Source organism: Erythrolamprus reginae, chromosome 1, assembly GCF_031021105.1.
Source record: "Erythrolamprus reginae isolate rEryReg1 chromosome 1, rEryReg1.hap1, whole genome shotgun sequence".
Classification (NCBI taxonomy): Eukaryota; Metazoa; Chordata; class Lepidosauria; order Squamata; family Dipsadidae; genus Erythrolamprus; species Erythrolamprus reginae.
Window position 1 is genome coordinate 372,981,543 of NC_091950.1, and position 24,906 is coordinate 373,006,448.

The window sequence follows — 24,906 nt, forward strand, 5'->3', positions numbered from 1 at the left end:
CACAGATTATACCTAGGAGGGTATAAGAGTGATAGTGCAGTTTTGGCCAAGAAGACATAATCCAATAAAATAACAGAATTCATATTTAAACATCAAGAGCATGGGTCCTCAACTATGGCCCGCGGGCCGAATACAGCCCGCTGAAGGCATTAATCCAGCCTGCAGGAACACAAGGCTGCCTTGCCCACTCTAGCTTCTGTGCTCAATTGCTAGATTTCTTTAGTTCAGAAGCAGCCACCTTGGGGGAGGGGGTGTTTGCTGTTGTTTCATTGCCTATGACCTATCGTATTTTTCCAAGTATAAGATGCACCTTTTTCCTCCCTATAAGAGGCTGAAAATTTGGGTGCATCTTATACTTTGAATGTAGGTGGGGGGTTTTTTAAGCTTTCACACACGCACACCCCAGTCTTAACTAGGTGCTAACGATCTTCCCAACTTCCTATTCCCTCTCTTTGCAGGCTTGTTTTCATTCCTATTCTCACTGAAAAAGGCTTTTTCAGCCCTAACCAGGGGATTAAATAATGCACTGAAGCTAAACAGTCTAAGGATGAATACATGAATACCCAATAGGTAGATTTCCCCCCACCCCATTTTCCTCCCCCAAAACTAAGGTGCATCTTACACTCCCCAAAATACAGTAAATTAATTAGCTGTGTAATTAACTTAAAAGTTTTTATTTTCTTTCTCTGTCACCCCTCCAATTCTAAATGAAACTTGTGGTGGACCTTTCCTTTCTGATCAGCCCTACTGATCTGGCCTCTTTTAGATTTAATCAGCATTAAGGTATTGCCTGTAACATTTATTTTATATACAATATTTACCTTTTAAAGCAGATTGGCATGTCTTTGTGAGAGAGAGCAAATTGGTGGGGATTTTGTTTGGCTACAGACAATCTCAATGGGGTTTATATAATTTGAAATCTGTTCATTTTAACTAAAGTAAGGAAATGCAGATGAGTATTGCTGGAAGTAGTAACAAAAGATAATTCCATAAGTTAAATGCATCAGAAATCAATTTATAATACATAAGATAGGGATATAAGGTGCATTCAGAGAAATGCAATGCTAATGGATTTTAGAGTGATCCACTTTCCCAAATCTTGAGGTTTTTAGTTGCAGTCTTAATTGGTGCAGTTGTCAGTCTGGTTTATTGTGTGGTCTTTTGAAACATATAATCAGGAGTTATTTTGAATGAAATCCTGTTTGGTTTATTCTTTTTAATGGCCTATTTTAAGAAGCCCGAAGCTGCTCTTGTATTGAAATTAGGCAAGTGATAAGAAACAGTGTGTGCTCTTTTTCTCTTGAGGGGGGAGGTCTTATTAAATAAATAGATGTGCTGGGGTTCAACAAGTACAGCTTAGGAAGGACAAGGGCAAAATGGACTGCTAAATTGGCCATGCTCATCCAGTCACATGGCCACCTAGTACTCCCTACTTAGCCACATGCACGCAGTCACATGACAACCTAACCACGCCCACCTAGCCAGACCGGATCCCCCAATTGTCTGAGGGATCATGAATTGCCCTCCTGTTTTAAAAGTTTGAGGACCCCTGATCAAGAGAAATATTGCAGTTTGTAATGTACTCTTTATATCTTTAGCCCAATAAAGATATATGACTCATTTGAATGCCAGACAGAGTCATTTTGCTTGCTTCTGTGCTTGTTCTTGCTTCACATGCTTCTGTGTCTACTTTAGGGTTATATTCAGTGAAGGGCTACCAAAATTTTTACTACCACACTGTGGGTGTGGCTTATGCAGGACGCCCTACATTTTCTTTCAACATCTTTCGGTGCAAATTGGGTGCTCTGGGGTGGACTTCCATTTTTGCTACCCCACTGCGTTCCCTCCCGTCCGGGCAGTAGGCCACCCCTGGTTACATTGTCTACTCACAAAGTCAATATTCTCTGGCAGAAAATGACACACATTTGGCAAACATTCAAAACTGTCAAAAAACTTTACTTTGCTGATGCTGATCCTGAGTTTGTTGCGATTTACATCAGTCTCTTCCCAAACTTCTCCTTCATTGAAGGGAACATTTGGAGCCTGCCCTAAGTTATTTTCTGTTGGCCGGACAGATAAAATTGGGGGTGCGTTCTCTTGGTCACTCAGGTGTTCCCCTTGAAAAACATCCTCTGTGTTCTCGCGAAGTAGATCTCCAGGAACTGGAGTGATATTAACCACACTAAAAGAGAAATAATGTACAAACTTCAGATTACAAAACGAAAGCTTTAGAATTATTATTTCTCGCAGTTTCACAAAAACTTCACCCATACAGCCAATACTATAGATCAGTGTTTCCCAACCTTGACCACTTGAAGATATCTGGACTTCAACTCCCAGAATTTCTGGGAGTTGAAGTCCAGATATCTTCAAGTTGCCAAGGTTGGGAAACACTGATCTATAGATAACACATGCAAAGTCTTCTGCAACAGAATATGAAGCTTTAAGTTATCTTATCTCATCTTGTGGTACCACTAAATTCAATGGATAGTTGAAACATTTTCTTATTCCTCTTGCATCTAACTATTGAAAAAAGCACATTATTTATTGGCAGCCTGGAAATCTTATCATAAGGATTCCATAATATTTACTTAGCATGCTGCAGAATTTCTTGTTCTTTCATTAAAAAATAAAGTACTGTCATTACGATGGCTTATGGCAAGAGGAAATTTAGAAATACAGCACCTACTATCATGACTGAAGATGGCACTAGCTATGGAAGAAAGATGAGTAGCTCTGCTAAAAGAAAATACATAAGCACAATTAAAAAATTTTTTTTATTTTGATAGCAAAACAGAATCAGGATACCTCTTGCTTATTTTAACTTAAATCTTGAGATGTGGTTTGTGTCTGTAATGTTTAGATTCTGACTGAGGTTTATGATCTTTCAAGGGAGTTGCTTTCATAGGATACAAGGCAACCAGAATACAAGGTCAAAAAATTCCACAGAACTATATGTCTTGATATAATCCTATTATGTATTTTCCTACGAAATATTTGTTATCCACTTCCACAAAACATCTTTAAATAACATTGGCAGTTTATTTCTAGTTCTTAAATTCGCAAACTCAAAGAATCTCCCAAGATTTAAAAGTTACAGGGTGATTTGAAGTAGCATGTTTATGATACCACAATTAGAGTCTTTTTCTATGAGAAGAGCTCTGTATTTTACTCCTATTCATGACAAGGGGTCAGAAGGTGATATTTTCCTATCCTACCTTTAGCTCCCTTCATTCCAGAATGATGAAGGACATGTAGTTGGAGAAACTTCATTTCTGCATTCCCCATCCCACCAAAGCATAAACTAGATAAACATCCTTTGGATTTATGAAAAATTCTTTCCAAACACAGTATTGGTTACATGTGGTCTGCCACTCACCCAAACATGGCTGCAGTTTGCCTTGTGTTCTGCTGAGGTGGGGTGGATGTACTTGTAGATAATAAAATATCTGTACCAGCTTTCTCCCAATCAAAGGCCTCATTCTCAGTAATTCCCCTTTCCTTCATGCTATTTTCAAACACAGTCATGATCAGCTGGACAAAAACAAGTTAGAATACTAAAGTTTAAATGTTTATCCACAATCAGAAATAGGAATATAGAAAGTCACTTTATATGGGATGGAAAATGATCTACTACACAGATTCACGACTTGAGCCCCAGAACCATAAGTAGCCCTCAAATAATTGCATGCATCTTCTAAGTTTAAAAAAAAACCTGTTCCTAAAGTCTAATTTTTGATTAAATAGAAATTGAAAATCATTATATACTTGACTGAACAGTAAGCATCGTAACTACCATATATTTTTTATTAAACGTGAGTGTGGATGAAACTGAATTTAGTTTATTCCATAACTGCATCATTATTTGAGTATCCCCAAGTAAAAGTCATGAACACCTGTGAACTAGAAGTATTTCCCAAAACTCATCTTTCTTAACCGGAGGTTTTTTGGAATTCTTCTATAATATTCCCTTACTGCAAAATTACTGCCTCCTCCTTAAAAGAATTTCCTAATACATTAGCGTTTTTTTATTCATCTGATATATTAAAACAGATAGCTAAAAACAAGTTAACATCATTATTGATGAGATTATCTACTGATTACAAATAATCCTAATTAAGGCAATCAGCATACAACTGAGAGGAAAGATCTGCTTGTAAATTTTTATTATTATGATTGATCACACAGTCAGTACAATATTTAGATTGGATTTGGCCTTTTTTTAATCCACCTATTGAGTCCTTCCCAAGGATCTGTGATAGACAAATTTTTGATGGCTTTAAAGGTATTGTTGTACAATGTAAGCTGTTCCTATTAAAGCTTCCTTTTGCAATTGACTGATAGTGATGCCAATGATGTCAAGAGGTTGTGGAATTGCAGCCCCATTATTATTGGTACAGTACTGCCTTTGCTTTCTTTTGCCACAATCATTCTACCTCTGTTTGCAGTTCTTTGTATTTTGTGATTTTTCTCTATTTCTTTCTCTTCTATTGCAACATCCAGACACTTTTGTCTTTATTGTCGACAATTGCTATAGAGGTAATATGGAGATATAGTCTGAGGTAATATGGAGCTTGTCTGTTTGAATTCCAAAGTCCCAAAGCACTTTAGCTTCTTCGTTTTCTATTACTTTTTCCACTTTGTAGTCCCACAAGTTTTGCTGGTGGGACCACAAATGACAGGGAAATGTTATTTCTTGCAGATAGTCCAGCGCACCATTGTTGCTTCGGTGTCATGCTTCCGGGTGAGCAGTGAGGAGTATGGTGGGTCCGCTGCTCCCCTGAATGACGGGAATCATCAGGAAAATGGGTCAATCCGGGCTTAAGACGGTTGGAGATGGGTCGGAGCCTACTAGCCACTTTGCCCCCCTACTTCTGCGATCTTGAGGGTCGGGAACTTTCCCGCCTGTTGGGGGGGCCGCCGAGAAAGACCGCGGCAAGGAAAGGTGGCCAGTTGAGCTATGGAGATGGCGGCGGCGTTCGGCGTTTGGTGTTTGGCGGAGCCTCGCAGAGGGCACAACCTCGGTGAGATGCAGCCTTGCTGGAGAGAGGGGAGAGGACGAAGGAACGCCGAGCCATTGCTGAGGGGGTGTCGAGGGTGCCGAGGGAGAGCTGACAGAGCGCGGCACCAGAGGAACATCTTGCCGGCGCGGAGAATGGCGGCGGGACCGGATAGAGGTCGGAGGCTCGCGGCGCCGGCGGAGAGGTGATGAGAGAAATTATGGGGAGTAAAGGGAGCCGAGTCCCCTACTGAGATGGATCCCCAGCTCGACTCCGGAGGTGAGAGGTCTGGTGCCGAGATGGTGATGATTGGGAGCGGCAGAGACAATACGGGGGAGAGAGAGAGAGAGAGACAGCGGGGAAGAATGGAGTCCAGTGTCGGAAGCTAGCCGTAACACCAACAGACGAACGAGGACATTTAGGGGCAATTAAGTTAGCCCCCTCCCGTTGGCACCAGTGGGTGAGAGCTACTGGGGGCCAAGGGGAGTTAAAAAACTGAGGACTATTCTATTTACTCCCTCCCCCCCCCCTCTTCCCCTTTTAACCTTAATCTCTGTGATCTATGTATACTACTGCTGAAAGACTATGCTCCCGGTGGACTGTGGATGAATTGAAGAACACTGCCCCCTTGTGGACTGTTTTTAAAAAGACACCCAGAAAGAGAGAAAATTTTTAAGATCAAGGCTTTTTAAATTAGACTAAGACCTAAGACCTGTGAAGACCAGAAGAACATCATGCCTGGACTGACTGATTACTGATGATTGAAGAATATTTTTAAGATCTGTTCATACCATCAACGAAATTAATTTTATATTAATCTATATTAACTTATAATTTTAGTGTATATTGTATATAGTTATATTTTTAACAGTTTTTAGTGTTTTTAAATTGTTATTAACTGTCATTTTATACTATTATTAATTTAATTGATTTTTAACGTTATTAGGGTTCTAAGTAATGGATGATTGGGATAAATTTGCTTGTGGTTACGAATCGAATGACTGGTACGATTGGATGGGCGAGGGCGGGGGCGGGGGGGGATATGGTATGGATGAGTGTATCGATAGTAGTGTGAATGATATGTCTGGCCCACCTGACGCCCGGGAGACAGGAGAGGGAGGGGCACCGATCTCTGGGGTGGCAGGGGGTCGGAATATCCCTGTGTTGCTGGGGAGAGGCAGATATGGCGGGGGCCACAGAGTTAGCCGTTCCAGGGGAACGAGGGACCGTTGCTTAATAACGGTCCCCTGTTCTGGCTCTGTGAGCCCAATCTTGGGTACTGGTGATGAGTGTAACTCTGGCCCTGGGCTCAGGTTGCTGCTGTTGAATGCCAGGTCGGTGGTTAATAAAGCTCTCCTCATCCGGGATTTGATCCTGGATGAGGAGGCCGACCTGGCATGTATTACTGAAACCTGGCTGGGCCCGGAGGGAGGTGTTCCTCTCTCTGAAATTTGCCCAGCCGGGTTTCAGATATGGCATCAACCGCGACCCCAGGGGAGGGGGGGAGGAGTGGCTATTGTAGCCAGGGAGAGCCTTTGCCTGCGTAGACTCATTGCTCCGGAAATAGCGGGTTGCGAGTCTCTCTTGATGAAGTTGGACTTAGGAGTTCAGGTGGGCTTATTTCTCACGTACCTGCCTCCCAGCTGCGTGTCAAAAGCCCTGCCTGTGCTACTCGAGGAGGTAGCCGGGTTGGCGGTAGAGTTCCCCAGACTTATTGTCTTGGGGGACTTCAATCTGCCGTCACTCGGCGAAACCTCTGGGTTGGCACAGGAGTTCATGGCCACCATGACAGCCGTGGACCTGACTCAAGTAGTTCAGGGTCCGACTCACGAGGGAGGGCACGCACCTGACATGGTATTCCTCTCCGAGCAATTGAGTAATGGTCTGAGACTAAGGGGCTTAGAAGTGTTGCCTTTGTCATGGTCAGACCATTTTCTACTACGGCTTGACTTCCTGGCTCCAATCCTCCCCCGCAGGGAGGCGGAACCAATGAAGATGTTCCGCCCCAGGCGCCTGATGGACCCAGAGGGCTTTCAGACGGCGCTTGGGGTTATTCCAGAGGCACTCGTCCACAGTTCGGCGGAGTCTCTCGCGGAGGCCTGGAACAGGGCTGCAGCGGGGGCTCTTGACCGGATTGCGCCTTTGCGACCTCTCCATGGCGCTAGACCCCGTAGAGCCCCATGGTTCAACGAGGAGCTCCGGGAGTTGAAACGCCAAAAGAGACGTCTAGAGAAGCGATGGAGGAAGAGTAGGTCTGAATCCGATCGAACACTTGTAAGAGCTTTTATTAAGACTTACAAAGTGGCGCTCAAGGCGGCAAGATGCGCGTACCATGCCGCCTTGATTGCATCAGCGGAATCCCGCCCGGCCGCTCTGTTTAGGGTGACCCGCTCCCTTCTCAACCAGGGGGGAGTTGGGGAGCCCTTACAGAGTAGTGCCGAGGATTTTAACACGTTTTTCGCTGATAAAGTCGCTCGGATCCGGGCCGATCTCGACTCCAATTGTGCAACAGAGTCGACTGACAACGAGTCAGTCGAGGTGACTGGGGCACGTACTTGTCCACCTGTCTGGGAAGAGTTTGATCTGGTGACACCTGATGAAGTGGACAAGGCCATCGGAGCTGTGAGTTCCGCCACCTGTTTACTGGATCCGTGTCCCTCCTGGTTGGTTTCGGCCGGCAGGGAGGTGACACGGAGCTGGGCCCAGGAGATTACCAACGCTTCCTTGGGGAGGGGAGTTTTTCCATCACTCTATAAAGAAGCGCTTGTGCGCCCCCTCCTCAAGAAGCCCTCTCTGGACCCAGCCGTACTTAACAACTATCGTCCAGTCTCCAACCTTCCCTTTATGGGGAAGGTTGTCGAGAAGGTGGTGGCACTCCAGCTCCAGCGGTCCTTGGAAGAAGCCGATTATCTAGGTCCCCAGCAGTCGGGTTTCAGGGCCGGTTACAGCACGGAAACCGCTTTGGTCGCGTTGATGGATGATCTCTGGCGGGCCCGGGACAGGGGTTTATCCTCTGTCCTGGTGCTCCTTGACCTCTCAGCGGCTTTCGATACCATCGACCATGGTATCCTTCTGCACCGGCTGGAGGGGTTGGGAGTGGGAGGCACTGTCCTTCAGTGGTTCTCCTCCTACCTCTCTGGCCGGTCGCAGTCGGTGTTAGTGGGGGGCCAGAGGTCGACTCCTAGGTTTCTCCCTTGTGGGGTGCCTCAGGGGTCGGTCCTCTCCCCCCTGCTATTCAACATCTACATGAAACCGCTGGGCGAGATCATCCAAGGACATGGGGTGAGGTATCATCAATATGCGGATGATACCCAGCTTTACATCTCCACCCCATGCCCAGTCAACGAAGCGGTGGAAGTGATGTGCCGGTGCCTGGAGGCTGTTGGGGCCTGGATGGGTGTCAACAGACTCAAGCTCAACCCAGATAAGACGGAGTGGCTGTGGGTTCTGCCTCCCAAGGACAATCCCATCTGTCCGTCCATCACCCTGGGGGGGGAATTATTGACCCCCTCAGAGAGGGTCCGCAACTTGGGCGTCCTCCTCGATCCACAGCTCACATTAGAACAACATCTTTCAGCTGTGGCGAGGGGGGCGTTTGCCCAGGTTCGCCTGGTGCACCAGTTGCGGCCCTATCTGGACCGGGACTCATTGCTCACAGTCACTCATGCCCTCATCACCTCGAGATTCGACTACTGTAATGCTCTCTACATGGGGCTACCTTTGAAAAGTGTTCGGAAACTTCAGATCGTGCAAAATGCAGCTGCGAGAGCAGTCATGGGCCTACCTAGGTATGCCCATGTTTCACCATCACTCCGCAGTCTGCATTGGTTGCCGATCAATTTCCGGTCACAATTCAAAGTGTTGGTTATGACCTTTAAAGCCCTTCATGGCATCGGACCAGAATATCTCCGAGACCGCCTCCTGCCACACGAATCCCAGCGACCGATTAGGTCCCACAGAGTGGGCCTTCTCCGGGTCCCGTCAACTAAACAATGTCGGTTGGCGGGCCCCAGGGGAAGAGCCTTCTCTGTGGCGGCCCCGGCCCTCTGGAACCAACTCCCCCCGGAGATTAGAACTGCCCCTACTCTTCCTGCCTTCCGTAAACTCCTTAAAACCCACCTTTGCCGTCAGGCATGGGGGAACTGAAACATCTCCCCCGGGCACGTTTAATTTATGCATGGTATGTCTGTGTGTGTGACTGTTAGCATATGGGGTTTTTTAAATATTTAAATATTTTAAATCTGCCTGATTGCTTATGATTTGTTTTTTACATGTTGTGAGCCGCCCCGAGTCTTCGGAGAGGGGCGGCATACAAATCTAAGTAATAAATAAATAAATAAAAATAAATTATTTGTAGTCAATTTGTGCAATTTTCTCACAGGAGCTGTGTAAGTGGTTTTTATATTATTTAATGTAATCATATGTCACTTCCCATGCCAAAGCAACTGAAGTGGTTTACAATAGAAACAGCAGCAAAACACATAATAAACTAATCATAAAGCAGTAGTCCTCTGCCCATTTGCAGACGAGTAGGGTAACCTAAGTAGGGTAAACAGCACAGACAACATTGTCAGTGTAATTCAAAGTGGGATATTTTAGATTTATGGGAAGAGTAAGCTGAAGTACAGCTCTCCTGACACTACTTAGGTTTGGTTGGGCCACTGTGTGACACAGAATGCAAGACTCGATGGACTTTGGCCTGATTCAGCATGGCTCTTCTTATGTTTTTATGTTCTTATTTCTAAGTGGCTATGATTGGTTGTCTGCGATACTTTTCTAGATGGTCTTTGTGAGTTGGGAACATTATGCTAGAGTGATTTTATTCCTTTCTGCAGGAATTGTCTCAATAGTATTAGTATCTGTTGTGGTTAGCTCTGGCCCAGCTCCTGCCCCAAGGACTGTGGATGTGGGGGAGACATCCACATGCTGCAGGCCTGTTTTGTCCCCGATGGAATCTGCTGATGAAGGCTCCTCTGACCAAGAAGACATGAGTGACAGGGAGGAGGAGAGTGTGGCAGACAGCTCAGAAGGAGATCAATTATCTAGCTCCTCCTTGGATTCAGAACAAGAGTTAATGATACAGCCACGCATGCGGAGAGCGATGCATAGGCAACAACAACTGAGAGATTATTATCAAAGAAAATGAGGCCACCTGTGGTTGGGTGGGGCTGTGGTAATTAGTGAGGCTGCTATAAATAGCAGCCTGTGGGTTTGGCCATTGTGGAGGATTATCTGATCATTGTGTTTCATGACTGCTTTACTGACTTTGACCTTTTGTGTGCTGATTTTTCCCCGCTTTGAAACTAAACCAGAGCCAAGTGTGTTTCACTTTGTGAAAGAAGAAGGACTGTGAATTGCCTCACAGCTGCAAGCTAAGTATCACAGAACTGATAAGGGACTTGTACAAATTACCAGTTTGTTTGGAGACGAGTGCTCTTTGCTATACCAAAAGAGGGCTTAGTTTAAGTGAATTTTCATGTCTGTGTCTGAAATTTGTACCTGTGAATTTTTGGGAGGAGTCTACCAGAGAGCCCGACAGAACAAGTATCTACATCTGGTTATGTATTCATTAGTATATGCAGGGTATTTTTGCCTTGTTCTAGAAATTGCAGCTGGTACATAATAATGTTACAAGATTGCTGAATGAACACCTGTCCATGTACATATTGTATGTTTGAAGCAACTAAACTAGCTCCAAATTATTACCGAGCCATATTGAAAAATTTGGTCATGATTTACAAATCTCTCTAAACAATTTGGAGCTAGGATAATCTTCACTTTTAAACACTTGTCTGCTCACTGAGGGAAGTTCTTGCAATGTATACTGAAAACTACTGGTTCTTATTAAATCAGTTTCATGTGGGAAATTGAAATTATTGTCTTCTAATTATTTCATGATAATAATGAAAACAGAATTTTACCTGATAATCTGGTTTGGTGAAATAATCCAGATTTGCAATGTGATCCAGAAAAAGGTGGAACTCAGAAGGCATATGTTTTAGCAGCATTCGATGTTCATATTTCTCCTTAATCATACCAACTTGTTCCTAGAGAGATCAAATGCACCTATATGTGTGTTGTATTAATTATATTCTGCTGTAATCATAAACAGGGTTTTGGTGGCTCACAAAAATAATGAATGTACTAATAATATATATGATAAATACATTTAAATAACTAAAAAAAACAAACACGTGCATTATAGCCTAAAAGCTCTCCAGAAAAGCCCTCGGGAAAATTTCAGATTCCACCATAATAGAATACTACTTATAATAAATATAATTGGCAAATAAAACAAGACAGTAAAGGGCTTCAAGTTAACATATCTGTTCATTGAGGTGATTATACACACATACACATACACACACACACACATACGTAACATATTTTTGCTGATAATGAAAATGAAGGGAGACTAGTATAGATCTATTTCAAGCTATAATTATATATATATAATTATTGATTGTGTTTCTGAACACTGAAACACAATCAATAAAATGTTCTAATGTACTGCTGTGGATATCCCATAGGCCAGTGATGGTGAACCTTTTAGCCACCAGAAGGCACACGTATGCATGCACGGAAACCCAATGACCAGCTGGTTGCTGTGCATACGCACCTCAGAAACTCAACAACTAGCTGGCTGGCACTCATGCATACCTTGGAAACCAAATGACCAGCTGGCTGAGCTGGGGCGATGGCACATGCGCTACTTCTGGCACAAGTGCCATTGGTTCGCCATCACAGCCATAGGCCTTTATAGAATCCAGCAGGGTTTTTTTTTAGTGCTTTATTATTCATCTTGAAAAGGGAGTAGTGTTGGGCGAACCCAAAGAAGTTCGGGTTCGGCGAACTTACCCAAACTTGGCGGCGGAGTTTGGGTAAGTTCGCTGAACCTGAACCCAAACCCAAACAGCAGCAGCACCGCTGCGGTGTCCTTTTCCCTAAAAATAAACAAGGGGGTGGAGAATTCCCCACCTCCTTTTGCTTCCTTTTATTTTTACGGAAAAGGATGCCGCAGCGGCGCTGCAAGCAAAAGGAGGTGGGGAATCCCACGATGGGATCCCGGGGGCGGGGCTTTGACATCACAGAGACTCCTTCCTCCCCGTTTCGGCTGGCCAGGAAAGAGTCTCCCTGACGTCAAAGCCCATCGTGGGATTCCCAATCTCCTTTTGCTTGCAGTGCCGCTGCGACGTCCTTTTCCGTAAAAAATAAAAGGAAGCAAAAGGAGGTGGGGAATCCCACAATGGGATTCCCCACTCTCCTCCTGGGCGGCGGTGCTTTGCAGTGTTCGAGCAAACGCCGAACACTGCAAAGTTCGGCATGAACCCGAATTGTGCAAGTTCGGTTCACCCAACACTAAAAGGGAGGTATTGTTACTGACTACATTTTCTACCTTATCTTTAATCTTGCGCCATGGAAGTTGACCAACTGCAAACTCTACTAACATGTAAAAAAGAGACCATAGATCATCATGTCGGCCCATTTCCTGCAATAAAACAAAAATTAGTTACAAAATATCGTAGCTGCCAACACTGTCCACAGCAGCAGTAAATTATGACTACCCAGGAGCTGTTACAAAAATATCAATTGTATATGCAGCATAGTTCATGTAACCAGAATTAAAAATCCAAAGCAGTAATTTCCATACATTCTAATTTCAGGGCTGTTTTCAGTACTATTGTCTTGTTTGTTGAAAAATTCCTCCACATCATTAATGGAACTCCCAGGAGATTCCTAGAGGCCCCACGGAGGCTTCTCTCTGCCTTTTCCGGCCCTGTTTCCTGCCAGGAGATTCCTAGAGAGGCCCTACAGAGGCTTCTCCCTGTCTTTTCCGGTTACAGTTTCGGAGGCTCAGGTTTGTAAGTGGAAAATAGTTCTTGAGAAGAGACAAAAAAATCTTGAACACCCGGTTCTTATCTAGAAAAGTTCATAAGTAGAGGCATTATTAGGTAGAGGTACCACTGTAATTGCTCAAAATTCAAAGCTCAGCAGAAGAACACCTATAAAATCTATCAGCTTCAAATCATCCAATTCATGTTCAGCAGGAAAGAACCTGCCTAATATATTTTTTGTTTAGATTACAGTGACACAAACTTCATGTTTGAACAGCCAAGCCACTAGTAATGCAATACAAGGCAGTTGGCAAACTGCTGTGCTGGGAAAAAATATTAATGAGCAATTACTTCATGCGTATAAATTCTGATATTCAAGATAATGGAATCTATCAGCACTCTAGACCTTTGTAACGGCAGAAAATTTATTAGAATGCCTCAATCATTAACAGCCTATCGTGTGAGTTAAGAAGAGCAGCATTTTCTGTTTCAATCCAGGATTCTTTTAAGCATGGAGACTCCAAAGCAATGGACAGGGGCCTCAGTGAATTCCGTTCCCTAGGAATTAAATCCAGGTCTCTCCTTGGTCCTTCAGGGAGATGGAGAAGATGAATGCAGATCAACAGCTTGCCACAACTTATGTTGTGGGTGCTCTAACACTGCAGGTTTTTAAGAAGGGATTGGACAGTCAGGGACCACCTTACAAAATATGATTCCACCTATCCACTCAAAGCATCTAGGATAAGCTTGCTAAACATCCCACTGGCCCACCCACCCTGTGCATAAAGGAACTGGAGTTCTTGTTAGCAGTCCACAAACTGAGAAACATGATGTCCCTATAGATGAAGTTACTCATAATTTCAACAATTTCTTTAAACAGGCTTTTGGATTCTTAGCAAATGGGGAACAACTGATCATTTGTAGTAGCTGCTTCTTTTTAAATGGTGCAGATATTGTTTATGGTTTGTTGTTCCTAGTGCCCCACTGTCAGTTTTATTTTGGTAGTGCAAAATATTGAAAATAAATAAAATGTATGTGCCTTATAATATCACATGCATATCATGTTCAACTGTACCTGAGTCACACCAGGTTCCAACATGTACTGTGTGTGACATTCCTACACAACACTCAATAGCAAAAGGGATACTTTTCCTTTAATCTTTCTCATTTTACCCCTTCCATACACACAAAGATAAAACTTACTCTATTTTTATGTGCATTCACTGACGCATACCGGACTGTTCCCCGAAAGCCAGCAACATTACGAGGCTAATGGAAAGAAGATACATTGAATTATTTTTTTTTAATGTGAAGGTATGCAAAGATGTCCCACCTTTTCTTCTTGCTTAGGTTCCACAAACCATTTTGATGACATTAATTAAGATGAACTGATGGTTAATTAGATAATTTGGTTATGGATAAAAGTTGATTTTGAACAAATATTTTAGAAACAATAACACTTCCTACTGGAAAACAGCATAGTAAGATAAATTGAAATTACCATTTTAAAAAAAAATATCTAAAAGATAAGATCTCCACAGAAAAGACCTCAGTGGACAAAGGATAACAATAAATTTTCCCCCAGTACAAAACAGTACAAAAACCACTGGCTTCAGAAACCTAAAAGCAAGTTAAAGGTCAAAAATAGATTCAGTTGATTATACAGTAGAGGGATAACAGCCTCATCTTTCTTATCAAAGTACTTTAGTTACTAACTCAGTTTCTTTCTACTGCTCCATATTAATTCACATAGACAGAATCCCTTTGGTGCCAGGAAATAAAAAGTTCAGGAATATCCCTATATATTTTAAAGCACACTTGAAAATATCACGTGTGAAAACTATCAGAAACAATTTTGTTTGTGTGTGTGTGTGTTTGTATACAGAATATTGTACTTATACTTTGTTTAAGAAAAAACAGGATTGATTATGATTCATAGATGAGCCTAATTTCACTATCAATACTTTGGTTCCTTTTTTGGTGTTTTTTTAAATGGAAAAAATTATCTATGAAAACAAACAAAGAGCAGCTACTGGGTTCTCACCATACTAATGTTTTTGTTGGATTCCACAAAGTATGGCTAGGCAATCATCTATCCGCACAACGGGTACCAATGGTGAATTGCCTTTTGCTCCGTGCAACTCCTCAAAAATGCTCCAAGAATTAGAAGGCCAAATACAGGAAGGTGGTACAATCCAGTTGGATAACTTTGGACAGAATCTTCTATCTTCAATTATTTAATAATTGAAGCCTGATTTTCAGAATTTACATGATACGATGATACTAAAAGAGGGCCATTGCTTACTTAACTCCTAACCATGAGTTTAGTCACATAAATTTCAGTCACATAAATGTAAATCACCAGTGTAATATACTCTACTTTCTGGAGAAAAATATTTAATAGGATAGATGTTCTTCAGTATATTTGGAAATAATGTATATATTTTTAAAAACTATGATAAATAAATAAATAAATGTCACAATTGTACTGGCTTTAACAAATATTTTGGTCTCCTTAGCATATTCTAAAACAAACTTTGAGGAGCTGTCACTTTTTCTTATTGTTAGGATTCCACAATTTTGGGTATATATTTCATGTTTCTAAAAAAAAATATGTTTTCATGTATGTAAACAGGATTTGGCATCTTTAGCTTTTGCACAATAATTACAAATTTTAAATAGAGATTCTTCTTAAGGCCCAAAGGATCTTCAACATATGATTTATTGCAGTTCTGCAAGGGCCAAACTCTCATAAATTCAAAATTCAGAAAACTCCTGGCCTATGCATAAAATATCAAAAGCAAAAATTATTTAATGGAAACAAAATAAATGGGGGGGGGGGGAACTCAGAATTATATTCATTATTAAAACAAACACAAACGAAAAATAAGAAGCATTATGATGGCTCACTCACAACTTATGGTTGAGATGGTTATAAGCAGCAGATGGGAAGCCAACGCATCAAACAGTCTCAAAAAACGAGCCCAAAAGAACTGTAAAACAAAGAGAAACCCAAAGAAAACCATGACAATAAAAATGCAAAATGGAGGGAAACAAAATAGAAACAAATATAAAAATTGGATCAACATTATTATTTTCTCTTCCCCTACAAAAGTGCCTTGTAACTCTTGCTTGAGTTAGCTAAAACTCATCATGCTCTAGCTATCCTATCCACAGTAGTGTATTGTGGCTGAGATTTTAGAGTAGTGGTCTCAATTTTACAGCCTATGGGCAGGTGCAGGATCTTCAAGTCATTTTCTAGGACCTCTCTCAATGTTTTGTGGCACTAAGGACACTGCCCATCAAGGCTAGCTCAGGCTGAACAACAGCAGGACCTGATCCACAGGGCCACATAGTCAGCACCATAAACCTCTCGTGTCGTTCAACTGTTGACTGGGAATCCCATCCACTCTCATGCTTCGTGACAGATGTTGCTTTCAATGCAGTCCCAGTCAGGAGCAAGGGAAGATGGGATTTGGCAACAAAGCAGATGCTGGTATTCTCCAGAGAAGGGAGAGAGAGAAAGTAGCTGAAAGGCAGAGGGGCAAGTCTGGGTACCCTATCTTGAGTTTTTTCACAACTTTGCAAGAAATGGAGAAAACAGAAAGCAATAAGCAAGCAAGCAAGAAAAATCTCTTGAGAAAAAGGACAAAAGAAAAGAAAACTTGTTTCTTCAGGAAAGAGAAAGAAGTAAGAAAAAAGCAGGGATTTGGACAACTCTTCAGGGAATTATTTTCCCGTATCCTCTTCAATATGAATTCTTAGTAACATAGGAGTCCTTTTGGCCTTCTAGTTCCTGTTCAAGCAGCAAATGAAATCCTGGCTAGGGCATATTCTGATCTAGCACGCTGAGAATGTAATACAACCCTACTTGAGCCAGCATGCTTTACATCAGTAATTCATGCACTAATATCTTCTCACTGGACTATTGTAGTAGGTTCTACATGAGACTGCCTTTGGAGATAACTCAGAAATTGCATCTGAAACAACTTCATCAGTGTATTTTATAGGTGTTGCATTGGCTGTCCATAGGCTTCTGAATTTAGTTCAAAACATGGACTGTCATCTCTAAAGCCCTTTATGTCAAAATGCCAGGTGATAAAAGATTAATACGTTGCTGGAACTTAATCTAGTTTATCTAAAAATAGCCTATTGAGAATCCCTCTCACAAAGAAAATATGGGGAATAGCGCAAATGTCAGTCCCCCTCCAAATTAGCCCCGATTTATGCAACACCCTTCCTCTCATGTTATATGCAGACTTTGCCCTCTTAATATTTTAAAATGCATAAAATTATCTCAATGAGTGTTTGCAGTTAATCTGAGGTCGTTTATCATAGGTACTTAATTAGCAGATTTTATTGTTATATAGTATTCATTGGTTTTAGATTTTATTTGTTTGTTGTACATCACTAAGAATCTTTCCCTAGTGGTTTGGATTATAAATGCTGTTAATAAACAAGTAATGAGTAGGTTTTATGCATAGTACAATTCTGCTACCAATTTATAAAACATTTCTTTAGAATCTGTTCTGGATATATGAGAATGTATCTTTGATCAGATCACAACAATGCCATTTCCACATAGGCCATATCCAAATGGAATATTCTTTTGAATCATGGCTAGGCTGATTCAAATTCCATAGCATTCTTTTCCACTATAATTTTACGGTAATAATAATCTTTCAAGAGATTATAAATTGTGAAGCGTGACTGAATTGTACTGATTATGTATTACCGGTATATGCAGTGAGATGTTAAACATTAAGATTTCATCTTAAAAGAAGCCAGTATTTAACAGACAATTTTAAATTAAACAAAATTTATTTACACCAGGAAAAAGGTAGCTTTCTGAAATATGCAATAATAGAGTGGGTGCAGGTGAGCTGATTTTCACATAATTCAATTGTTGGTTTGCTTGTTTTGCAGTTAGTATGATATGTAAGTACATCCACCAAGATATCTGAGCCAAACAAAGCACATCAGGACTTTCTACCACCTTAATTAGGTTTTAAAATATATGGACCTTATTTTCATCTGGGATTGGGAACTGTCAAAGTTATCTCATTCCTTAGGGATTTACAAGTAAGGAGTAAAATAAAATAATAAGATAAGATAATAAAATACAGATCCGTTTTGCCATAATTGATTTCCTGAAAAGTGAACGGATTGAATACAAAGTAGGGATCTTCTTGAAACAAACTCTTCGTATTTCATAAACTCAAACATAACATGACTAATTGCAAATAAAAAAGAACAGAGATACATATAAGTGATGGTTTCCATCCACCCACCTCAATTAGCAGGCAAATTTTTCTACTCTGTTTAGAGCAAAAATTAGGAAAGCTTCTGAGAACCAAATAAAACTGAAATGGAATTGGTAATCTAAATAATGTGAAATGCCTTTAACTACAGAGACAATGATTAATTACCAACTGTTATGTCTTGGAGTGATAATGATGACTAATAAACATTTGTATCAATATTAGGAAATACCAGAATTAGTAACAATCTTCTTTTTTGGATTTGGATGCTCTATTTAAAAAACAGTCATGATCAAGCTATCTCCCCTGCAAGGTAAGTATTAACACTATTTACGACATTTGATAAATTTATAGATATGAATTTTTCTCTTCTTTCTTTCTTCTTCTTTCTTTTATTTTTAATTTTTCCTCTTCTCTTTCTTTTCTCTTTTTCCTTCCTTCTCTTTCTCTTTCTTTAGCTTTATTTCCTTTTATATATGTAAGTACATAGTTTGATTTATAACTGTATACTCTAAATTCATATACATTTGTACCAATATTCGCATAGTCCTTTTGCTTTATGTATCCCCTCCCCTATTTATCTTCAATAAAGATTATATTTTATTTTCTTTTTTTTTAACTAAAAAACCTGTCACGTTATAAACAGGATTTTGTTGTGGGGTTGGGTTTTTTCTTCTTCAAATTTCTGATTTAGACAAAGCTTATCAAGCACTTTTATGTCACATTCCGCTTCAGCCATACAGTCAAATCCAGAAACTAAGTCACACTTACACATATATGCAATATCCTTAAGCCAAGTATTACAAACTGCTGCAATGCAGTCTGATTCATGAGGAAATAGCTTTAATCAATAAGCTGGAGCTGAGTTAGCAGAACAGCAGCATGCAAAGTTTTCCATTCATGCAAACAAGAGAGACTTCTCATGATAAAATGCTGAGTATGTTTCATCGTTTCAGAAATGCTCTCCAGAAAGACAAATAATTTTCAGTAAGGTTTATTAAACTGAGAGGAGCATCACACTATCAAGATAGATGAGCCCAGTATCAATGGCAATCTAAGGCAATGTGTATCACTGCATGCGGTATTTTAGATAACAGCTTTCAATGTCAAACTGTTCTTACGGTTTGGAAGCTTTTCTAGGGTTTTTTTTTGTTCCTTGTGTAGAAAATAAGGCAGGAGGAAAAAAAAGAGAAAGAGAAAGGGTGGCTGCCATCTCATTCTGTACATTCTGCCTGCAAAATCTAATGCTACCACTAGCAGCCTGGCTAGTTGGGAAAGGCAGAAGCAATAGCTGAAGCTTCTCTGCCTATCTCAAGAGAAGGAACAAGGCAAAGCCATAAAGAAGCAGCCAGAGATGTGGAGCATTCCCATATATGGCAGACATGAGCCACCTATCTACACACACTCCTTGGAACGTCATGAGAGTGTCTATAGTACCCCCCCCCCTTTACACTACTTTTCTATTTGGGGCACCAAAGCCTTTATGTGGAAGAGTTTGTAACTGAGAAAATGTATTTTGTTTTGTGCAAGAAACATACATATGGTAACTTGGAACATTGGTTGGACCATTCTGGAAATTTTGGCCGTTCAAAGTTTTACCCAAGAAAAATCTGGAAAGGCATTGACATGTTTCAGAGCTGTCAAGACAAAACAAAACACTCTTGTGTTTTGACTGTTTCCTTTATATACTATATATATTTTCCTTGGTATACTAATAACAAAAGATTTAAGTGCCAAAGCCCACTGCAACAATATAGCCAAGAAGGCTTCAAGAGTTGTAAATCTAATCCTACGTAGCTTCTGCTCTGGCAATCTCACACTATTCACCAGAGTTTACAAAACTTTTGCCAGACCCATCTTTGAATACAGCTCATCTGTTTGGAACCCATATCGCATCTCAGACATTAACACCCTTGAAAATGTCCAAAGATACTTCACCAGAAGAGCCCTTCACTCCTCCACTCGAAATAGAATATCCTACGAGACTAGACTTTCAATCCTGGGCCTAGAAAGTTTAGAATTAAGACGCCTTAAACAAGATCTAAGTATTGCCCACAAGATCATATGCTGCAGCGTCCTGCCTATCGGCGACTACTTCAGCTTCAACCACAACAACACAAGAGCACACAACAGATTTAAACTTAATATTAACCGCTCCAAACTTGACTGTAAAAAATATGACTTCAGTAACCGAGTTGTCGAAGCATGGAACTCATTACCAGACTCCATAGTGTCATCCCCAAACCCTTAGATTATCTACGGTTGACCTATCCAGATTCCTAAGAGGTCAGTAAGGGGTGAGTACAAGTGCACTAGAGTGCCTTCCGTCCCCTGTCCTATTGCTCTCCTATATCTCCTATACCGTTCTTCTATTCCTATATCTCTTCTTCTATTCTTTCATTGATGTGTTCTATTACTATATCTTCTTTTCTATTGTTTCTTAGATATATTTTACTATAAGTATCTCCTCTATAACCTTTAATTCTATAATTCATTTGGGTATTGGACAAAATAAATAAATAAATAAATAAATAAATAAAAGTAAAATAAAATAAAATAAAATTTTAAAAAAATTATTAGCATGGTGGCACAGTGGTTAGAGTGCAGTACTGCAGGCTACTTCTGCTGACTGCTGGCTGACTGCAGTTTGGCAATTCAAATCTCACCACATTCAAAGTTGATTCAGCCAGCCATCCCACTGAGGTGGGTAAAATGAGGATCCACATTTGGGGGGCAATAATGCTGACTCTGTAAATCGCTTAAAGAGGGCTGTGAAGCACTGTGAAATGGAATACAAGTTCTAAGTGCTATAACAAAGGTAGAACTATATTAGTTTCTTTGAAAGTCTGATTTTCCCAGACAAGCAGAATTCAGTTAATGATATAGATGTACAGTTCTCCCCTCTGTGTCTCCATCCTGTGTCTGTTTTCAAAAAGAGGATGGAATGTGTGCCTTCCGTCCCCTGTCCAATTGTCTCTCCTATATTTTATATATCTTTTCTCCCATTCATATATCCTTCCTCTACTCTTCATTGATGTATTCTATTCTCATAGCTCTTCTTCTATCCCTTCCCTGATATTTACTACTACACATTTTTATTCTCTTTATCTTTCAATTTGTATTGGACTGACTAGATAGATAGATAGATAGATAGATAGATAGATAGATAGATAGATAGATAGATAGATAGATAGCTAAATAAATAGCTAAATAAATAGCTAAATAACTAATTAAATAATTAAATAAATAAATAAATAAATAAATAAATAAATAAATAAATAAATAAATAAATAAATAAATAAATAAATATAGCAGTTTCTTTTAGATTTCTGCTCTACAATTCTGGAATTAACTATCATCCTGCCAACAACTGCAATGCTTCCACTTAAACTGAGAGTGTACTCTTCCTTAAAAATATCACTATCACTGAATTTTCCAAAGCAGTTAGGTAAGGGCTCAAGTTAAAATTTAGTTGGCAACTTCTCTGTCTTTTTTAGTTCCCTCAGCATAATTATTTGAGGCAACTTTAGCATCTCATCAAATGATTGCTGCCAACTGTCCCCACTGCTTCTCTGGCTGGATGTTTAGACTATTGAGCTGCTCTGATAATTGTGCTATCAGATAGAGTACACATTGTGGTATAAAGATATGTCATGATGGAGAATGAACTCATCTTTATGATAGCTGTGGCCTATGACATTGACACTATAGTATCCTTCACAATTCTATTTCATCCTTTATACCACCTAATGTACATACAACTAACAGGAAAAAGCATCTGGAATTTTGGGATACACTGCCAATATGTGCTAGTGAATTCAGATTCATGCACTTTCTTTTTAAAATAATTTAATAAAGCTTTTCAAATGTAAGTCCTTGGTAGAGGATAATAATTCACACAACAAAGGAAACAGCCTAAAGTTTAATCCAAACAGAAATATGTCTTGATCAGTCAAATAATAGAAATTCAACCTGAACTGTATTTTTTCAATTTCTATTTCATTCACCTTGGAAACCAATACTGTCTATTTGGTTGTTCCCCTGGATTCATCTCTGAGATACACAGGGTTCTCTGCTAAACAACTGCTCCCACATGGATGCCATAGCTATACTTTATTTGGGACAATAGGTTGGGTTATGGAAGAAAATATTAAAAAAATAAAATAAACTTCCAGAATGTTACGAGCCAGACCAATGATAGTGATGGCTATAAAGGAACATTGCACAACCTCAATTGCTACCAGACTAAATTTCAGAACACAGTTTTAATTATGCATCTCAAAGATATAAACAGGACTAAGCTTTGAGAAATCTTACATTTTTCCATACTATCCTGGCAAGTTTGTGTGATCTCAAAGAAACCTTTTTATTACGGATGTGGTGTCTAAAAGAGACTGACAACTTAAGTGGCTCTTAAATTAACTTTCAGTGTTTTCTATTATTGATATAGTTTAATGTATTTATTGAACTAATTTTAAATTGTGGTTTTAATGTTGGCTGTTTTATTTAAATCAAATAGTTAGCTATCTGGCATACCTAAGTGGTAACTATTTAAAAAAGGAGAGGGATGAAATGATTTTAACAGTATTGTTTGCAGATTTGCTCTGCAGTTAATCTTTAACATATTGAATATTGGGCTCTGTATCACAATCTATTCTTTAAAAACATTTTGAAGAAAAGATTGTGATACATAAAATTTGAAGAAAATGTAGAAATAGAGAATAATTATATTAGTACTTAGAGCTTTTATTGCACAAAGTACAATTACTTGGTAAAATAGACGGATTTAACTTTTCAAACTTTCAAGCTAAGTTTATCATTAAGCTTTAATCCTAGATTTGGTCACTTTTGGAATAAGAAACTTCAGTATTCAGCTCTTCTTTGGGCTCATCTTGAGAATTCTCATTTGACCGCATTAAAATCTTGGCAAATACTGGGAGCAGTATCTATGCAGTGATTAATTACAATGCCTACCTTCAATCCTGAAAGATATGTATAGAAAATATTGCAGATATAATATTAAATATTTACCCATTCAAAGCTACATGAAGTCAATGGGTACAGTAAGCATTGATTCATGGTATCATGATGATACCCAATGCTGCATCGTAACCCTATCCCATCATCAAATAGGAAATGCTATTGGCATTTTGTTGTAGTATCTGAAGGCTGTTGGGAGTTAATCCCAGCAAGGTTAAGTTGCACTTTATCCATTCAGATATTTTGACTAGTCCAATGTTGACTTTGACAATCGAGGATCCTTCTGAACTCACCGGTCCTACTTGAAAGACAGGTGGACTATTTGGCCAGCTGGCTGATGACCATTTATGGATCTTCTTAGAGCAAGAGGATATCTTACCAATAACTCATGCTCCATCACCACTAGTTTGGACCAATCCATTCTAATTGAAGATGCCTTTGAAGACTTCTTAGAAGCTTTAATTAATACAGAATACAGCATCCAGTTATTAGCCGGTAATAACAGAATAACAGAGTTGGAAGGAACCTTATTTATTTGTTTGTTTGTTTGTTTGTTTGATTGATTGATTGATTGATTGATTGATTGATTTTTATGCCGCCCTTCTCCTTAAACTCAGCGCGGCTTACAACATGTTAGCAATAGCACTTTTTATCAAAGCCAGCATATTGCCCCCACAATCCAGGTCCTCATTTTACCAACCTCAGAAGGATGAAAGGCTGAGTCAACCTTGAGCCGGGGATGAGATTTGAACCGCTAACCTTCAGATCTACAGTCAGCTTCAGTGGCCTGCAGTACAGCACTCTACCTGCTGCGCCACCCCAGCTCTCTTCTCATACTTCATGTTGTCTTGATTCTATCCCTCTGTTTATGCAGCCTATAACTATGTTTTTTGGCAGCTTCTGCACATTGCTGGCTCATATTTAAATGGTTGTCCGCTCTGACTCCAAGATCTCTTTCACCGTTACTACTACTGAGCATGGTACAACATATACTGTACCTGTGCATTTTGTTTTTCATGCCTAAATGTAGAGTCTTGTTGTTTTCACCATTGAATTTCATTATGTTACATAGTGCCCAATGTTCAAATGTGTCAAGATTCTTCTGTATCTCTAAACTATCTTCTGGAGTCTTGACTCCATGTAGCTGCAGGTCCATTGAGGACTACAGGTTGAGTGCGTTTGGTCAGCCAGTTATGAATCCATCTGTTGTTAGCCGCCCCGAGTCTACGGAGAGGGGCGGCATACAAATCCAATAAATAAATAAATCTGATGGTAATGCTGTCTAACCAACATTTTTTTATTTTATCAAGTAGTAGGTTATGGTCTACTTTATCAAATGCCTTACTGAAGTCCAAGCAAATTATATTAACTCTGGTCCACTAATTTTGTCACTTTGTCAAATAATGTAATACGATTGGTCTCGCCTGATCTGTTTTTGACAAACCCATGTTGGCTTTTGATTATTACTTTGTTTGCTTCTAGGTGTTCGCTGATCATCATCAGGAATATTGTATAGGTATTAACTTCTGGATATAACTCAAAATTACCATGTGATTATTATTTATAAAATCTGAAAGACTTGGTATAAATATGCTGCCGGATCTCCTTCCACAAGCAGACCTGTCACACCTGAGTTGTCTCTAACAGAAAATAATGTTGATGATTTCAATGATAAATAAGATTCAGAGGCTTAAATGGGCTGAATTTTAGAACTGGTTACCTATCAGTGGAATAGCTTCCCCTTGATAGTAAAGCTGTGTTCAATATTGTTTTTGTAATTTATATATTTTTGAAAATCAAATTGTTCAGAGGGGTCTATGACTAGCATTA

General features: G+C 40.0%; 1 protein-coding gene across 1 annotated transcript in view; it reads right to left on the bottom strand.

The window, feature by feature from the left end:
- The window catches only part of TTBK1 (tau tubulin kinase 1), a 120,748-nt gene that overhangs the window by 45,161 nt on the left and 50,681 nt on the right, over positions 1 to 24,906 (bottom strand). Inside the window, exons 7-11 of the mRNA XM_070734578.1 lie at positions 14,039 to 14,104; positions 12,397 to 12,489; positions 10,922 to 11,047; positions 3,380 to 3,534; positions 1,960 to 2,182 (exon numbers count right to left, since the gene is read on the bottom strand). Of these exons, the coding sequence (XP_070590679.1) occupies positions 1,960 to 2,182; positions 3,380 to 3,534; positions 10,922 to 11,047; positions 12,397 to 12,489; positions 14,039 to 14,104 (663 nt within the window). The remainder of the gene's footprint in view (positions 1 to 1,959; positions 2,183 to 3,379; positions 3,535 to 10,921; positions 11,048 to 12,396; positions 12,490 to 14,038; positions 14,105 to 24,906) is intronic.